The 19,994-nt window shown below is 43.6% G+C and overlaps 1 protein-coding gene across 1 annotated transcript in view; it reads right to left on the bottom strand.

The window, feature by feature from the left end:
• The window catches only part of LOC5501047 (syntaxin-binding protein 5), a 31,538-nt gene extending 13,431 nt beyond the window's left edge, over positions 1–18,107 (bottom strand). The window contains exons 1-12 of the mRNA XM_048721397.1: positions 17,483–18,107; positions 17,310–17,407; positions 16,622–16,703; positions 14,694–14,794; positions 14,183–14,317; positions 12,946–13,009; positions 7,151–7,234; positions 4,261–4,387; positions 2,843–2,909; positions 2,380–2,522; positions 1,869–1,950; positions 711–870 (exon numbers count right to left, since the gene is read on the bottom strand). Of these exons, the coding sequence (XP_048577354.1) occupies positions 711–870; positions 1,869–1,950; positions 2,380–2,522; positions 2,843–2,909; positions 4,261–4,387; positions 7,151–7,234; positions 12,946–13,009; positions 14,183–14,317; positions 14,694–14,794; positions 16,622–16,703; positions 17,310–17,407; positions 17,483–17,596 (1,257 nt within the window). The 5' untranslated portion in view covers positions 17,597–18,107. The remainder of the gene's footprint in view (positions 1–710; positions 871–1,868; positions 1,951–2,379; positions 2,523–2,842; positions 2,910–4,260; positions 4,388–7,150; positions 7,235–12,945; positions 13,010–14,182; positions 14,318–14,693; positions 14,795–16,621; positions 16,704–17,309; positions 17,408–17,482) is intronic.
• Between the last annotated feature and the right edge of the window lie 1,887 nt (positions 18,108–19,994).

Raw genomic sequence — 19,994 nt, 5'->3', positions numbered from 1 at the left:
ATGATCACTCATGGCACCACCCGTTATGGGCCAAGGCTACATACAAATAGAAACAAGAATAAGGACAAGTACTCGATAACACATGATCACTCATGGCACCACCTGTTATGGGCCAAGGCTACATACAAATAGAAACAAGAATAAGGACTACTCGATAACACATGATCACTCATGGCACCACCCGTTATGGGCCAAGGCTACATACAAATAGAAACGAGAATAAGGACATGTACTCGATAACACATGATCACTCATGGCACCACCTGTTATGGGGCAAGGCTACATACAAATAGAAACGAGAATAAGGACATGTACTCGATAACACATGATCACTCATGGCACCACCTGTTATAGACGATGGCTACATACAAATAGAAACGAGAATAAGGACATGTACTCGATAACACATGATCACTCATGGCACCACCTGTTATAGACGATGGCTACATTGCAATAAACACAAGAGTGAGGACATGTACACAATATCACGGTTATAACAGATCTCGAAGTGGGAAGATGAACTGCCTCGATTTACTACACCATTCATTTTCGTGACAAAAATAAAACAAGTTTTATTTCTCATACAGTACGTCGTAATGTTGCGTATGTGTACCATGCTTTAGTGCTTTTCCAGTTTCAAACTGAAATGAAGTTGATGTAATGAATGTGTCAACTAAACACCAGAAATAGCAATGACGTGTGTTTTGCACCTGTCGGCTGGCCTCCCGCTGTAAGAGTTTCTTTTTGGGTCTTCCGCCGACCTCTCTTAATGCCCTGATGAGGTCGGGTGGACACTCAGTGATATACTGTGTACACGTGACAGGCGACTCGTGGATCTCAAAAGCATATGGTACATCAAATGTGACGGGTCTAGAAACAGGGAAACAGTTATAAGTTGTCTGCTTAAATAGCTATAGGCTCCAAATTGAATGATATGCCCATCCAAACAAATTTCCACAAGTGACATTGTTGAGAGAGTGGCGCGATAGCTCAGTGGTACGGGCTTCGCTTCTCAAGCAAGAAGACCAGTGTTCAAACCCAGGTCAGGTCAACTTGGTATTTTTTCAGAGGTGTTAAAAACCTGGCTCTCTAGATTGGGGACTGTGTATCCCTTGTGGCTTGGATGACTACGTTAAATGGCGGTCCCGTCTAGCAAAAACCTAGCTAACCAACCTGTTAAAGAACCACTGAAGAAAGCAGAGTCCATCTTCAGTGTCTGTACTTGGCCGCAAAACCAAAAGCGGCATTAACATACTAACACTCTCTCATTCATGCGCGGCAGCACAGTGAGCCTTAATAGCAGTGAGAATAAGACCCCGGGCAATGTAAATCCAGAGCAATTTAGCCTATGGCTGCAATTCTGGATAAAAGTCGGCCCAGTCTTCCTCTCCTACCTCCTCCCTTCCTCTTTATCAAACTCAATATTATAAAATAAAGTATCAGACATAAATTGGATAAAAGCTTTTTTGAAAGTTGATTATTGTAAACAACTACAAAAGTGTCTTTACTCTATTTTTCAACATTCTGCCAACACTTTCCAATAGCTACAGTAAACTGAATTTTCTTTGGCAAGCATGAAATTGTCTTCGCCACCTCTACGTGCACAGCCTCGAACGTCTCTCTATTGCGTAGCTCAGTGCTAACTCGCTGGCTACTAAACAGAGAGACAGTCGAGGCTCTGGAACCAGGCTACCTCTACGTAAGGACATGACCAATTAAAAAGCACTCAATGAAATTCTATTAGTCTGAAAAGCGGTTTAGCATTAAGAAATTATTTACAAAAATCACTGAAATCGAATTGATTTGAAACCAAATCGATTGAGAATTACATTAGAGTGATGGCATAAAGTGTGTTAGGATGCCCTTACTTGGAAGAAAGTGCAGACGCAACATCAAACACTAGTAGTCTGGCCGGGGTGATGGCGATAATAGCTCTAGGGTCCTGCATTTCTAAACAAGAAAAATAAATAGTATTATATGGCATGGAAGAAAGGGCTTGAACCCCCATTCCTTGCAATGTAGATACGGCTTGATGGTTTTGTGCACTTTTATGAGTTTGGTTTTAGCAGTCATCAGTTTTCAGTGGTCGAAAAACTGCAAGAAGCAATATTTGATTTTGAACTCTACAAAAGGCAATTTTTCTGGATTGTCAATAGCTTTCCTATGGAAAACGGAAAATAATTTCTTATGGAAGCACAAACGGAAAATATCAGCAAATATCCAAAAATATCTATCTGTTGGTTATATTCGGTGTGAAGTTGCTTGAACTTCTAATAAATTCAAGCTGTTGTAGTTGGTCTTACCCTCAGGCCAGGGCATGGTCATGGCTGAGGTGACTTACCCTCAGGCCAGGGCGTGGTCATGGCTGAGGTGACTTACCCTCAGGCCAGGGCGTGGTCATGACTGAGGTAAAGTCCAGTATACTCTCTGTAGTAAGGAGCTTGGTAGACTTGCCATGACATAAGGTTAAGCCTTTTCTCTTCCCTCTCATTGTTCCCCCAGAAAATATGATAAGGGGGTCCCTACAAAGATCAAGCAGTTCAATACCGATGGGTACATTTTTAATTAAGAAGCATTTGTCTACAGTTACTAGATTCAAGCTCTAGGTTGACTGTTCAAATTTTTTTCACAAAGAACAAAAGCTTGGTTTGGTTGTCTGAGTGACTTATGGCACATACTCCTGAAACACTTTTAGCAGCTGCTGATTCCTAGTTCGCATTCGCATTTTGAATTAACAAACAGGATTTTTTTTACCGCATTCCACGGTTTCGAGTTATTTTTATTTTAAACATCAGACTTGTGACATCCTGCATAATAAAACTGTATTTAATAGAACTCTCACCCTGACGCTGAGCCAAGCCACTCAACCTTGTTAATAGGTGCACATGGTCGCTCCCTGTTTGACATACCTGAAATCAATGAATATGTTCAAATGTTGTCAGTCATCACTGAAATCACATGCTTTAACTACTTTAAATCATGTAGAAACAATCTTAAATTGCTTAAATAAATACACAAATAAAAAGCAATCTTTGATCCACATATCCTTTATTAAAACAAATCTTTCTCCATAGTTTGATATATTTTCTAATTAATATGAAAAAGTATTGATATGCAAGGAAGTGCCAAGTTAACCGTGAGGTATTCTAGTCATGTAAAGTACCTTTTCTTTCAGAAGCATCAACACAACAGTACAAATCAAAGGCTCTTTGAGCCAACTCGTGAATGCAAATGTATTTTCCTAGTTATTTTCTTGTGTGCATAAAAGATATACAGGACACTGAACAAAGCATGAACACATCCAAGATACTGAGAGTACATAAAAATGTCCTTATACCTTTTTTTTCTTTTCGATGTCATGAAACACCAAGAACAGTATAATTAATTATTATTATAAAAAGTAAAATAAAAGCCTTCAGTGGGATTCGAACCCGGGACGCTGTGGTCATAGAAAAGTGTGATCATAGACAAATACCCTCAATAATTGATCACGCTACTGTCATATAATGTGTTTTATGCATGTTAACATTCTAGAAAGGCGCAAAATCGTTATTTGACGAAGAAGCGGGGCCATGTGTACGAGTTTTGTTTGATATTTAGTTTAGTTGATTGGAAAGAATTGTGAAAAATTAATTTGTGGAAATCTATCCTGTTATATTTTGTCCTTCTAACAGAGGCTTTTTATAACCTTGCAAACCGAGACCCTGCTAAGAGCGGCTTTTCCCTCTTGTGTTTCTCGGACTTACAAGTCGCAGTTTTGCCTAGTTGCTCTTTCAGCCCAAATTCAAACAAACAAGGCGAAAACCCAGAGACGCAAATCGGCAAATACTAAAACCAAGAGAATTAAAAGCTTTGCTAGAATTTCACTTGTTTTGTTTGCAAACTAACAGCTTGACTTGGACTGAACATTAGAAGACCAATTGACATCAGTGACGAAGGCGCATTCCTTACGATCCTAGTAAAGAATGACTGAAACGGTCACAGGTTGAGGACATAGCCCTTTTATAAAACTAGGCTTTAAAAGGAAGTTGATCACCGGAAGTATATATATATAAGGATTTCTGTGTTGATAAAGAACAGAAAAACCACAACCAACCATCCGAACATCCGACGATCGAGTGACACAAGTCAGACAGTCAGACAAGTCACAAGTCCCTCCAATAACCCGTAAATACTTTGCAATCATTCACGAGTTAAAAAAGTAGCAAGCGTAAACATTCAAAATATAAACAAATAAAAAATATAACCAGGTATACTTACCATGTGGGGTGAGTATTTCTACAGGCTTGCCGGCAGTTTTTAACATCCACAGACTAAGAGAGCCATTAGAGTGAGCACATATGAACTGCTTCCCATCATTTAACCAGTGCATTGAGGTTAATGATTTCTAAAAACACATATCATTAGCAACACATTCATGATCATTACATATTATGATTTTGTTTTATAAATGCTATCATCTATTTGAACATTACCATCATCATCATCATTATCAACATAATCATCATCATCATCATCATCACAACCACCACCTCATCTTCATTACAACCATAATTATCATCATCATTACCACCATCGTTGTCATCACAGCCAAAATCTCATTATCACTACTACCACCAATATCTACCACCAATATCATCATTACTACTACCAATATCTACAGCCAATATCATCATCACTACTACCACCAATATCTACCACCAATATCATCATCACTACTACCACCAATATCTACCGCCAATATCATCATCACTACTACCACCAATATCATCATTACTACTACCACCAATATCTACCACCAATATCATCATCACTACTACCACCAATATCATCATCACTACTACCACCAATATCTGCCACCAATATTATCATCACTACTATCACCAATATCTACCACCAATATCATCATCACTACTACCACCAATATCTACAGCCAATATCATCATCACTACTACCACCAATATCTACAGCCAAAATCATCATCACTACTACCAATATCTACCACCAATATCATCATCACTACTATCAATATCTACCACCAATATCATCATCACTACTACCACCAATATCTACGACCAATATCATCATCACTACTACCACCAATATCTACAGCCAATATCATCATCACTACTACCACCAATATCATCATCACTACTACCACCAATATCATCATCACTACTACCACCAATATCATCATCACTACTACCACCAATATCATCATCACTACTACCACCAATATCATCATCACTACTACCACCAATATCTACCGCCAATATCATCATCACTACTACCACCAATATCTACCACCAATATCATCATCACTACTACCACCAATATCTACCACCAATATCATCATCACTACTACCACCAATATCTACCACCAATATCATCATCACTACTACCACCAATATCTACCACCAATATCATCATCACTACTACCACCAATATCATCATCACTACTACCACCAATATCATCATCACTACTACCACCAATATCATCATCACTACTACCACCAATATCTACCGCCAGTATCATCATTACTACTACCACCAATATCATCATCACTACTACCACCAATATCTACCACCAATATCATCATCACTACTACCACCAATATCTACCACCAATATCATCATCACTACTACCACCAATATCTACAGCCAATATCATCATCACTACTACCACCAATATCATCATCACTACTACCACCAATATCATCATCACTACTACCACCAATATCATCATCACTACTACCACCAATATCTACCACCAATATCATCATCACTACTACCACCAATATCTACCGCCAATATCATCATCACTACTACCACCAATATCATCATCACTACTACCACCAATATCTACCACCAATATCATCATCACTACTACCACCAATATCTACCACCAATATCATCATCGCTACTACCACCAATATCTACCACCAATATCATCATTACTACTACCACCAATATCTACAGCCAATATCATCATTACTACTACCAATATCTACAGCCAATATCATCATCACTACTACCACCAATATCTACCACCAATATCATCATCACTACTACCACCAATATCTACCACCAATATCATCATCACTACTACCACCAATATCATCATCACTACTACCACCAATATCTACCGCCAATATCATTATCACTACTACCACCAATATCTACCAGTGGCGTACGCAGCCTTACGCAGCCTGTAGGCCTGCAGTCACTGGACTCCAAAAAAATTGGCGATCTTATTTGCATAACGAGGGCAAAAAATCAAATGTTTACTTATTCATTTTTATGTACGTAGTTTTATATATATGGTAAGGATAAAAACTATAATTTTCTTAATCATGGTAGTCTACAGATGATTTCCAAACATATTGTTATGTCGTTCAGTGCCACGCGACGACTGAAGTCCTATTTCAGATCGATGATGACAGAGGATCGTGTAATATTCTCAAAAGTCTGATGCATTGACGCCAATTTCAAACCCAAAAGCGGGAGATATGAAATTTTCACGGGGATGCTGGATAAGGGGCTACGCCCTCATTCAGCTTCTGAATGCTTTGACTGCAACTTGTTAAAATCCTGCGTACGCCCCTATCTACCACCAATATCATCATTACTACTACCACCAATATCTACCACCAATATCATCATCACTACTACCACCAATATCTACCACCAATATCATCATCACTACTACCACCAATATCTACCACCAATATCATCATCACTACTACCACCAATATCTACCACCAATATCATCATCACTACTACCAACAATATCTACCACCAATATCATCATCACTACTACCACCAATATCATCATCACTACTACCACCAATATCATCACTACTACCACCAATATCATCATCACTACTACCACCAATATCATCATCACTACTACCAACAATATCTACCACCAATATCATCATCACTACTACCACCAATATCTACCACCTATATCATCATCATGCACAGCTATCATGACCACCATCATCATTACCAGAACTAACATCACCACCACTATCATCTCTCAAAACAATAAAACAGTGCTATACCATTTAAACCATATATTTATTACTTTTTTTTTAGGGGGGGCTTTTCTTTACTAGCAAATTGATACCAAAAAATATAACCGTACCTGGCTACAAATAAACCTTTGCTCAGCTGATTTATCCCTTAATGACCACACAGCAACAGTTCCAGACTCATATCCAAGTAAGATCTGCAAGGTATAATCATGTATGCCAATGCTTTCAAATACTACAAGCAATCTTGTGATTTCAATATAAAAAAAAAACTTAATTTAAATTTTAAAAAAATCTGTACAAATATCACAATCTGCCCTAGTGTGCCAGGCAGTGTTTGCTAGTTAGATCCCTCCTTGTGTGGCAGTAGTCTTACATCCCTGTCTGTTTGCTAGTTAGATCCCTCCTTGTGTGGCAGTAGTCTCACATCCCTGTCTGTTTGCTAGTTAGATCCCTCCTTGTGTGGCAGTAGTCTTACATCCCTGTCTGTTTGCTAGTTAGATCCCTCCTTGTGTGGCAGTAGTCTTACATCCCTGTCTGTTTGCTAGTTAGATCCCTCCTTGTCTAGCAGTAGTCTTTCATCCCTGTCTGTTTGCTAGTTAGATCCCTCCTTGTGTGGCAGTAGTCTTACATCCCTGTCTGTTAGCTAGTTAGATCCCTCCTTGTGTGGCAGTAGTCTTACATCCCTGTCTGTTTGCTAGTTAGATCCCTCCTTGTGTGGCAGTAGTCTCACATCCCTGTCTGTTTGCTAGTTAGATCCCTCCTTGTCTAGCAGTAGTCTTTCATCCCTGTCTGTTTGCTAGTTAGATCCCTCCTTGTCTGGCAGTAGTCTTACATCCCTGTCTGTTTGCTAGTTAGATCCCTCCTTGTGTGGCAGTAGTCTTACATCCCTGTCTGTTTGCTAGTTAGATCCCTCCTTGTCTAGCAGTAGTCTTTCATCCCTGTCTGTTTGCTAGTTAGATCCCTCCTTGTGTGGCAGTAGTCTTACATCCCTGTCTGTTTGCTAGTTAGATCCCTCCTTGTCTAGCAGTAGTCTTTCATCCCTGTCTGTTTGCTAGTCAGATCCCTCCTTGTGTGGCAGTAGTCTCACATCCCTGTCTGTTTGCTAGTTAGATCCCTCCTTGTCTAGCAGTAGTCTTTCATCCCTGTCTGTTTGCTAGTTAGATCCCTCCTTGTGTGGCAGTAGTCTCACATCCCTGTCTGTTTGCTAGTTAGATCCCTCCTTGTCTAGCAGTAGTCTTTCATCCCTGTCTGTTAGCTAGCTAGATCCCTCCTTGTGTGGCAGTAGTCTTACATACCTGTCTGTTAGCTAGTTAGATCCCTCCTTATGTGGCAGTAGTCTTACATCCCTGTCTGTTTGCTAGTTAGATCCCTCCTTGTGTGGCAGTAGTCTTACATCCCTGTCTGTTTGCTAGTTAGATCCCTCCTTGTGTGGCAGTAGTCTTACATCCCTATCTGTTAGCTAGTTAGATCCCTCCTTGTGTGGCAGTAGTCTTACATCCCTGTCTGTTTGCTAGTTAGATCCCTCCTTGTGTGGCAGTAGTCTTTCATCCCTGTCTGTTTGCTAGTTAGATCCCTCCTTGTGTGGCAGTAGTCTTACATCCCTGTCTGTTTGCTAGTTAGATCCCTCCTTGTGTGGCAGTAGTCTTATATCCCTGTCTGTTTGCTAGTTAGATTCCTCCTTGTCTAGCAGTAGTCTTACATCCCTGTCTGTTTGCCTTGCCCACCTTGCCTGCCAAGTAGTGATACCTTCCTTTCCCCTGTCTACAGGAAGTCATTCTTCCCACCTTTCTGCCAGGTAACCATGCCAATCCTGAATTCTAGGAAGCCATACCCCTTATTCTTTCTTCCAGGTAGTCACACCCCCTTGCCCTGTCGGTTGGGTAGTCACACCCCCTTACCCTGTCTGTTGGGTAGTCACACCCCCTAACCCTGTCTGTTGGGTAGTCACACCCCCTAACCCTGTCGGTTGGGTAGTCACACCCCCTTACCCTGTCTGTTGGGTAGTCACACCCCCTTACCCTGTCGGTTGGGTAGTCACACCCTCTTACCCTGTCGGTTGGGTAGTCACACCCACTTACCTTGTTGGTTGGGTAGTCACACCCGGTTACCCTGTTGGTTGGGTAGTCACACCCCTTACCCTTTCGGTTGGGTAGTCACACCCCCTTACCCTGTGTGTTGGGTAGTCACACCCCCTTACCCTTTCGGTTGGGTAGTCACACCCCCTTACCCTGTGTGTTGGGTAGTCACACCCCCTTACCCTGTCTGTTGGGTAGTCACACCCCCTTACCCTGTCTGTTGGGTAGTCACACCCCCTTACCCTGTCGGTTGGGTAGTCACACCCCTTACCCTGTTGGTTGGGTAGTCACACCCCCTTACCCTTTCAGTTGGGTAGTCACACCCCCTTACCCTTTCGGTTGGGTAGTCACACCCCCTTACCCTGTCTGTTGGGTAGTCACACCCCCTTACCCTGTCTGTTGGGTAGTCACACCCCCTTACCCTGTCTGTTGGGTAGTCACACCCCCTCACCCTGTCTGTTGGGTAGTCACACCCCCTCACCCTGTCTGTTGGGTAGTCACACCCCCTTACCCTGTCTGTTGGGTAGTCACACCCCCTTACCCGGTCTGTTGGGTAGTCACACCCCCTTACCCTGTCTGTTGGGTAGTCACACCCCCTTACCCTGTGTGTTGGGTAGTCACACCCCCCTTACCCTGTCTGTTGGGTAGTCACACCCCCTTACCCTGTGTGTTGGGTAGTCACACCCCCTTACCCTGTGTGTTGGGTAGTCACCCCCCCATCACCCTGTGTGTTGGGTAGTCACACCCCCTTACCCTGTGTGTTGGGTAGTCACACCCCCTTACCCTGTCTGTTGGGTAGTCACACCCTCTTACCCTGTCTGTTGGGTAGTCACACCCCCTTACTCTGTCTGTTCGGTAGCCACACCCCCCTTACCCTGTCTGTTGGGTAGTCACACCCCCGTACCCTGTGTGTTGGGTAGTCACACCCCTTACCCTGTCGGTTGGGTAGTCACACCCCCTTACCCTGTCTGTTGGGTAGTCACACCCTGTTACCCTGTATGTTGGGTAGTCACACCCCCTTACCCTGTCTGTTGGGTAGTCACACCCTCTCACCCTGTGTGTTGGGTAGTCACACCCCCTTACCCTGTCGGTTGGGTAGTCACACCCTCTTACCCTGTCGGTTGGGTAGTCACACCCACTTACCTTGTTGGTTGGGTAGTCACACCCCCTTAGCCTGTTGGTTGGGTAGTCACACCCCTTACCCTTTCGGTTGGGTAGTCACACCCCCTTACCCTGTGTGTTGGGTAGTCACACCCCCTTACTCTGTGTGTTGGGTAGTCACACCCCCTTACCCTGTGTGTTGGGTAGTCACACCCCCTTACCCTGTGTGTTGGGTAGTCACACCCCCTTACCCTGTCGGTTGGGTAGTCACACCCCCTTACCCTGTGTGTTGAGTAGTCACACCCCCTAACCCTGTCTGTTGGGTAGTCACACCCCCTTACCCTGTGTGTTGGGTAGTCACCCCCCCCATCACCCTGTGTGTTGGGTAGTCACACCCCCTTACCCTGTGTGTTGGGTAGTCACACCCCCTTACCCTGTCTGTTGGGTAGTCACACCCTCTTACCCTGTCTGTTGGGTAGTCACACCCCCTTACCCTGTCTGTTCGGTAGTCACACCCCCTTACCCTGTCTGTTGGGTAGTCACACCCCCGTACCCTGTGTGTTGGGTAGTCACACCCCCTTACCCTGTGTGTTGGGTAGTCACACCCCCTTACCCTGTCTGTTGGGTAGTCACACCCTCTCACCCTGTCTGTTGGGTAGTCACGCCCTCTTACCCTGTATGTTGGGTAGTCACACCCCCCTTACCCTTTCTGTTGGTGACACCCCCTTACCCTGTCTGTTGGTCACACCCCCTTACCCTGTCTGTTGGGTAGTCACACCCTCTCACCCTGTGTGTTGGGTAGTCACACCCTGTTACCCTGTATGTTGGGTAGTCACACCCCCTTACCCTGTCTGTTGGGTAGTCACACCCTCTCACCCTGTGTGTTGGGTAGTCACACCCCCTTACCCTGTCTGTTGGGTAGTCACACCCCGTTACCCTGTCTGTTGGGTAGTCACACCCCCTTACCCTGTCTGTTGGGTAGTCACACCCTCTTACCCTGTCTGTTGGGTAGTCACACCCCCTTACCCTGTCTGTTGGGTAGTCACACCCCCTTACCCTGTCTGTTGGGTAGTCACACCCCCTTACCCTGTCTGTTGGGTAGTCACACCCCCTTACCCTGTCTGTTGGGTAGTCACACCCCCTTACCCTGTCTGTTGGGTAGTCACACCCCCTTACCCTGTCGGTTGGGTAGTCACACCCTCTTACCCTGTCGGTTGGGTAGTCACACCCCCTTACCCTGTTGGTTGGGTAGTCACACCCCTTACCCTTTCGGTTGGGTAGTCACACCCCCTTACCCTGTGTGTTGGGTAGTCACACCCCCTTACCTTGTCTGTTCGGTAGTCACACCCCCTTACCCTGTCTGTTGGGTAGTCACACCCCCGTACCCTGTGTGTTGGGTAGTCACACCCCCTTACCCTGTGTGTTGGGTAGTCACACCCCCTTACCCTGTCTGTTGGGTAGTCACACCCTCTCACCCTGTCTGTTGGGTAGTCACACCCTCTTACCCTGTATGTTGGGTAGTCACACCCCCCTTACCCTTTCTGTTGGTGACACCCCCTTACCCTGTCTGTTGGTCACACCCCCTTACCCTGTCTGTTGGGTAGTCACACCCTCTCACCCTGTGTGTTGGGTAGTCACACCCTGTTACCCTGTATGTTGGGTAGTCACACCCCCTTACCCTGTCTGTTGGGTAGTCACACCCTCTCACCCTGTGTGTTGGGTAGTCACACCCCCTTACCCTGTCTGTTGGGTAGTCACACCCCGTTACCCTGTCTGTTGGGTAGTCACACCCCCTTACCCTGTCTGTTGGGTAGTCACACCCTCTTACCCTGTCTGTTGGGTAGTCACACCCCCTTACCCTGTCTGTTGGGTAGTCACACCCCCTTACCCTGTCTGTTGGGTAGTCACACCCCCTTACCCTGTCTGTTGGGTAGTCACACCCCCTTACCCTGTCTGTTGGGTAGTCACACCCCCTTACCCTGTCTGTTGGGTAGTCACACCCCCTTACCCTGTCGGTTGGGTAGTCACACCCTCTTACCCTGTCGGTTGGGTAGTCACACCCCCTTACCCTGTTGGTTGGGTAGTCACACCCCTTACCCTTTCGGTTGGGTAGTCACACCCCCTTATCCTGTGTGTTGGGTAGTCACACCCCCTTACCCTGTCTGTTGGGTAGTCACACCCCCTTACCCTGTCTGTTGGGTAGTCACACCCCCTTACCCTGTCGGTTGGGTAGTCACACCCCCTTACCCTATTGGTTGGGTAGTCACACCCCTTACCCTGTTGGTTGGGTAGTCACACCCCCTTACCCTTTCGGTTGGGTAGTCACACCACCTTACCCTTACGGTTGGGTAGTCACACCCCCTTACCCTGTCTGTTGGGTAGTCACACCCCCTAACCCTGTCTGTTGGGTAGTCACACCCCCTTACCCTGTCTGTTGGGTAGTCACACCCCCTTACCCTGTCTGTTGGGTAGTCACACCACCTTACCCTGTCTGTTGGTCACACACCCTTACCCTGTTGGTTGGGTAGTCACACCCCCTTACCCTGTCTGTTGGGTAGTCACACCCCCTTACCCTGTCTGTTGGTCACACCCCCTTACCCTGTCGGTTGGGTAGTCACACCCCCTTACCCTGTCGGTCAGGTTGTCACACCCGCTTACCCTGTTGGTTTTTTTACACCCCCATACCCTGTCTTGGTCATACCCCTCCCCTTGTCATTCAGTATTTGTACCTTATTGGAGTCAACTGGGTTGTCAGTGATCTGCACAACTGGACCAGGGTGAGTTTTACATTTTCTACAGAAAAAAAAGAAAAGAAAATGATGCTCTTGTGAAAGGTTAATTTTGATATTTGCATGATAACATTTATACATACATGTCTTCATAAGTTCCAAGAAAAGTTTAGGCTTTGTTTAAAAAATATTATGAAGCTTCTCTGATAAATTGGAAAAGTTGATTTCATTATAAGAAGAGCCAGCAGAATGACTTTAACTTGTATAAATTAAATCAGCATACAAATGCAATTTTATATTTAAACACTTATGGTGTTCCACCATATTTTGCCAGCAAACCAGAATTAATTAAATCAAAAACAACTAGTATCACACTTTGTAGGCACCATTTACCTATTAGTTTGAAGTGAGCATGTTTGGTATTGGCTTGTCAAGACAGTACTTCACACTAGTCCTTTATCCACTTGTGAGATAAAGCCTTATGCGTATCTCAAGTGCATAGTGATGTCTGGGTGGGCTTATAACTTAGACATGATAACCTTCAAGGGATATTAAATGCCCAGATACTAACTGCAATAAATGTTCCAAAGAAACATTTTTGCAAGCTCTTTTTATGTCATTATTATTTCTTTGCACCCTATTGTATGCACACTCCTTTATTTAGATAAATATGTGCCTAACAGGTTACCTTTGATAAATAAAAAAATCATTGCATTTATTAAGCACATATATTGTATCAACCATGTTCTAAGTGCTTCACATTCAAAACTTGTGTACAAAGCATGGCCTATCCAAGAACAGAGGAACACACATACATTCAAATGATGACTACTTCAGGGGCCGAGAAAGTAAAGGATACTATCCATGTCTTGACCACAAAACAAACCCACTTTGACTGTAATGCTTTTATTGCTAGGTAATAAAATGCTTTTAAGTGCTTTTATTGTCCAGGTGACAAGATTAGTTGTAGACAAGTTTAGTTGGGTGGCCTATAGCACATACAAAGGGAGCTCACATAAAACCTAACCTGACTTTTTAGGAGTTATAATGTAACCTTTTTTGAATAAAGATTGTTGTACTATTTTCACCTTATAAGCAATCTTTGCAAAAACATATAATCTTAAATCTAATTTTTAATTAGAAACAAATTTGGCTGTGCTCCCTTGTTGTGTACAACCATTTTGACAACTGTAAATGTCAGTCATATACAACTGGCACCAATCCTGAAAATACTCACATGTCAATAGCCTTGTTCCAATTGATAGTGTACCCTGATAACTCAAACTTCTCGATATTGACCACATGAACATTGCCTTTCTCTGTGCCCACATACAACCAGCGTGACTTGTATGGTAGGTGCAGACATGTTATCCTGTGAATGGAACATATATCAATCACATGCATTGCACTGAAATCTTTCATGAGTGTAAGGAACACTAGCATGGCAACCTTTAATGGGCTTGTTCCAAACTTTGTGTTAGTGGCAATGGTAGTGTGGTGAACTGTGAAAAATTTTAAATAATACAATGCTCCACTGAACACACTTTCAAGCATTGTGAGATTATGCTAAATCTCTCTTTTTTGGGGGGTTGGCTATTTTTATTGCATCATTTCTAGAAATGCAGGTTCTTGGCAAAATCTGTATTCTAACTTCACTTCTTCACTTAAATACACAACCTATACTAGGTCCTATAAGTGTTGAAGTCAAATAACAGCCAATCAAAGCTGCATTTCAAGGTGGATCATACCTTTCTCTGTTGAACCTAAGCGACTGTACAATCACAGGCTGTTCTTGACGCAGATTCCACAGATGGATACAGTCCTCTGGACAATTACTGATCAGAGCACCCTACAAATGTGACCAAACAATTAGCCACACATGACTCAATTACTGACCAGAGCACCCAACAAATGTGACCAAACAATTAGCCACACATGACTCAATTACTGATCAGAGCACCCTACACAGGCGTCCAAACAATTAGCCACACTTGAGTCCATTATCATTCAGACAATGATAGTGCAACACATGCTTCCCTGGCAACCAAGAGTATGTTTAAAAAAATTTACATGCAAGATTGTTATGATTGACAAAAACTTTATAACTAGGAAGACTCTATTGATTTCTGATGCGCACTGAACCACTTCTTTGCCATGCTGATTGGTTAGCAAAGTCCATGTCAATCTAATAAGATGTTTCTTGTATCCTAATTGGCTTACTTCAAAAACAGTGTCAAGGTGATCACGGTAAAGCACATTGCACTGTAATGGTCAGGGAACAGGTAACCACAGAGTACCCAACCATCATCAATAATATATCCTCAAAGATAAATATCACATATAACATTCCTACACAGATTATTGGCAATGGCTAGGTCAATGATATACCTCCTTGAGCTTAGTAGGTGACATAGACTGTGAAATCAAGTGACTTTTAGGGTGGCAAACTTGCACATGCCCCTGCTCCGGCAGCAAAATAAAAACAACAAAAGCTACTACCTCCGCCCTTACGAATCAGCCAAAAAATTTCTTATGCCAGAAAGGGCTTATCTTCACTAAAAGAGTTATTTTTCATTGCTCTATAGTGTGATTGCTGCAGCCGATTCTCTGTTTATTTGTAACTTGTCAACTGTCAATTGATTTTCAAATGTTTTGACAAAAAGTTGTTACAAATCCGGTTGATGTTTGTTACAACTCCAGTTGTTAAACGTTGTTACATATCTGGTTGATTTTTGTTTCAAATCCGGTTGATGTTACATATCTGGTTGATTTTTGTTACAAATGCGGTTGCTGTTTATATCCTGTTGTTTGTAACAAATCCAGGTGATACAGAAGTAAACTGCATAACAAAAGGAATATTGAGGGTTTACAGACAAACTATCTGCGTTCTCTAGACCATGAAACACTTCATGCTAAGATCTACGATATAGACAATATGTTCTAGACATACATCTTTCTTATAATTTTATAAAAACAAGAAAATAAAAAATAAATTCAGGAAATGTTCATCAATTTGTCTCATTCCCCTGACATGTTACTAATGTTTATTAATAACAGGTGTGTATGTCTGGTAAAAGTGCAATACACCAAAAACTGGAAATCGACTCTGCCAGAGTCGATTTCCAGTTTTTGGTGTATTGTATTCATTGTTCTGGTACGAGATCGCGACAGTTTGGGCTTTTTGATTCTATTCTGGTAAAAGTGCAGTGCTTTTACAGGTAGACATGGTATACAAATTCCCCTGACATGTTACTAATGTTTATTAATAACAGGTGTGTGTGTCTGGTAAAAGTGCAGTGCTTTTACAGGTAGGTGCAGTATGGGTATGAAGCAATTTAACTGTTTTACAATTAAGTCGTTTCTGATTGGTTCAAAAATATATGGTACAAAAATAGCAACATATAGATAGCAAAAACAACAAACACAAGAAATAAATAATGGATAATCATAGAAAGGTTCTTTGATGGTATGCAAAAAAAACATTCAAAATACTAAAAACAAACATATGATCTGATTTAGTTTCGTTTCGTTACTAAATATGTCACAGAAATAATGTGGTTTGGAGCCTGATATTCTAGCATTTTGTGATAGATAGCATAGAAATTCTTTATTTTGGGTGATCGGATAAAAGGACAGTAATCAGCTGATAATAGGCATTAAACAAGACTTTTCTTACCTCATTTACGAGGAAGAGCAAGTTCCTTACGGGAGTAGAGCTATCATGTTGGACATGAGATTCCACTCCTGGGCGACCGAGTCTATATCACAGCTAAGGACCAAACACGAGTAACAAAATTCCCCAGCAAAGCATGTCACATCCTTCGTCCAAAACAAGCACATAAATATAATCATCACCCAGAAAAATAGCCGCGAAAATTAACTGTTTTTACAAGTGTTCAAGCAATTTAAACTGCTCAATTATTCAAAGATTACATTACATTATGGGCAGTTATTAATTGTATCAAAAAGTAAACAAAAGCCGTCAGAATTGAATCGCGATGGTCTAGTGTTCTTTTGCTTACTCTGAATGCTATAAATCATTAATTCAACGTAAGATTTCAGTTAAGAGAGCAGGGAACTAAGCTGAGTTAACGACAGAAATGTGGAATTTCTGAGATGAGGTGCTCGAAGTCTTTCATTTGTGGAGGACTTCATTCATTCTTTATCATAAAACAAAGTACCAATTTATAGCTAAAATTTTCATCTTTGCAATTATACCACAAGTTATACTTAAATCAATGAAAAGTAAAGACAGAAAGAAATTTACAATCAAATCTGCCGATAGCTGAATCTGTATCAGCTATGTGTTTTTCAACGCGCATTATTCTCCCTGAATATTTTCCGCTCTCGCAAAGCAAGGATACATTCTCAGCGCTCCTGAATACGTCCCTATAGCAAGTATACATTGTACAGTATCGTAAGCCAGACAAGTAGGCTGGTATGGGAACCCATAGCGCGAGGACTGCAAGCACAAAGAAAGAAATAATTAGAGGTAAATTCACACCAGTGTACAGAAGACAACATCGTACAGACTTACCTTCGACACGGCAAAGTCCTCTGCTTTCAGCCTCTCACAAATGGCAGTTTCATCTTTGCTGGTACGGTCCTTGTCTGGAAAACGGCCGTAATACTTGGTTCTGATCCTTTTCATGGATTTTCCGTACAGCTCATTCAGTTTGGGGTAATTTCTGGGATCCCATCGACAAAAACTCACTCACGCTCGGTCCACTACAAACTCTTTGCACTTTCATCATCCGGGATATGCGAGTATGTGTGAACATCATTAGAACAAGTGTTTTGATTGGTCAATAATGACTAGGGGAGGGGAGGATTAGATTTTTGTTATTGTGTATTTGGCGTCAGTATTTCCTAAAGCGATAAAAATTTCCTAGGTTAGCGGATTATAAGGATATACTTTAAAGCTTTTCAAGATTGAGATTCAAAGCTTTGATTTTCACAATAATTTCATCGATTTAATCATGTTGCTAAAAAAAGAAATAACTCATATGAAAAAATATCCTAAAGTAATACCTGCTCACAGATATTTTTGCAAATTCACCCACAATGCCATCATAACTCACACCATCCTACAACACTAGACACCTACTGGCACACCTCCGTCCCACCACACCTCACGTCATCCCACCACACCTCACGTCATCACACCACACCTCAAACCATCCCATCACACCTCACGTCACCACACCACACCTCACGTCATCCCACCACACCTCAAACCATCCCACCACACCTCACGTCATCCCACCACACCTCACGTCATCACACCACACCTCAAACCATCCCATCACACCTCACGTCACCACACCACACCTCACGTCATCCCACCACACCTCACGTCATCCCACCACACCTCACGTCATCCCACCACACCTCACGTCATCCCACCACACCTCACGTCATCCCACCACACCTCACGTCATCCCACCACACCTCACGTCATCCCACCACACCTCACGTCATCCCACCACACCTCACGTCATCCCACCACACCTCAAACCATCTCCTCACACCTTCCCATCACACCATCTCACCACAACATCCCATCAAACCTTACACCATCCCATCACATCACCCCATCACACCTCACACCATCCCATCACACCTTACAACATCCCATCACTCCATCCCATCACTCCATCCCATCACACCTCACACCATACCACCACCCCTCACACCATCCCATCACACCATCCCACCACACCTCACACCATCCCATAACACCATCCCATCACACCTTACACCATCCCATCACACCTCACACTATCCCACCACCCCTCACACCATCCCATCACACCCCACACCATTCCATCACACCTCACACCATCCCATCACACCCCACACCATCCCATGACACCCCACACCATCCCACCACCCCTTACACCATCCCACCACACCTTACACCATCCCATCACACCATCCCATCACACCTTACACCATCCCATCACTCCATCCCATCACACCTCACACCATCACATCACACCTTACACCATCTCATCACGCCATCCCACCACACCTCACACCATCCCACCACACCTCACACCATCCCACCACACCTTACACCATCACATCACACCTTACACCATCCCACCACACCTTACACCATCCCATCACACCTTACACCATCCCACCACACCTTACACCATCCCACCACACCTTACACCATCCCATCACACCTTACACCATCCCACCACACCTTACACCATCCCACCACACCTTACACCATCCCACCACACCTTACACCATCCCATCACACCTTACACCATCCCACCACCTCTTACACCATCCAACCACCCCTTACACCATCCCACCACACCTTACACCATCCCACCACACCTTACACCATCCAACCACCCCTTACACCATCCCACCACACCTTACACCATCCCACCACACCCCACACCATCCCATGACACCCCACACCATCCCACCACCCCTTACACCATCCCACCACACCTTACACCATCCCATCACACCATCCCATCACACCTTACACCATCCCATCACTCCATCCCATCACACCTCACACCATCACATAACACCTTACACCATCTCATCACGCCATCCCACCACACCTCACACCATCCCACCACACCTTACACCATCACATCACACCTTACACCATCCCACCACACCTTACATCATCCCATCACACCTTACACCATCCCACCACACCTTACACCATCCCACCACACCTTACACCATCCCATCACACCTTACACCATCCCATCACACCTTACACCATCCCACCACACCTTACACCATCCCATCACACCTTACACCATCCCACCACACCTTACACCATCCCACCACACCTTACACCATCCCACCACACCTTACACCATCCCATCACACCTTACACCATCCAACCACCTCTTACACCATCCAACCACCCCTTACACCATCCCACCACACCTTACACCATCCCACCACACCTTACACCATCCAACCACCCCTTACACCATCCCACCACACCTTACACCATCCCACCACCCCTTACACCATCCCACCACACCTTACACCATCCCATC

The sequence above is a fragment of the Nematostella vectensis genome, chromosome 14 (assembly GCF_932526225.1).
Source record: "Nematostella vectensis chromosome 14, jaNemVect1.1, whole genome shotgun sequence".
NCBI lineage: Eukaryota > Metazoa > Cnidaria > Anthozoa > Actiniaria > Edwardsiidae > Nematostella > Nematostella vectensis.
The sequence above is the reverse complement of the archived record's forward strand: the minus strand, read 5'-3'. Positions and strand labels throughout refer to the sequence as shown.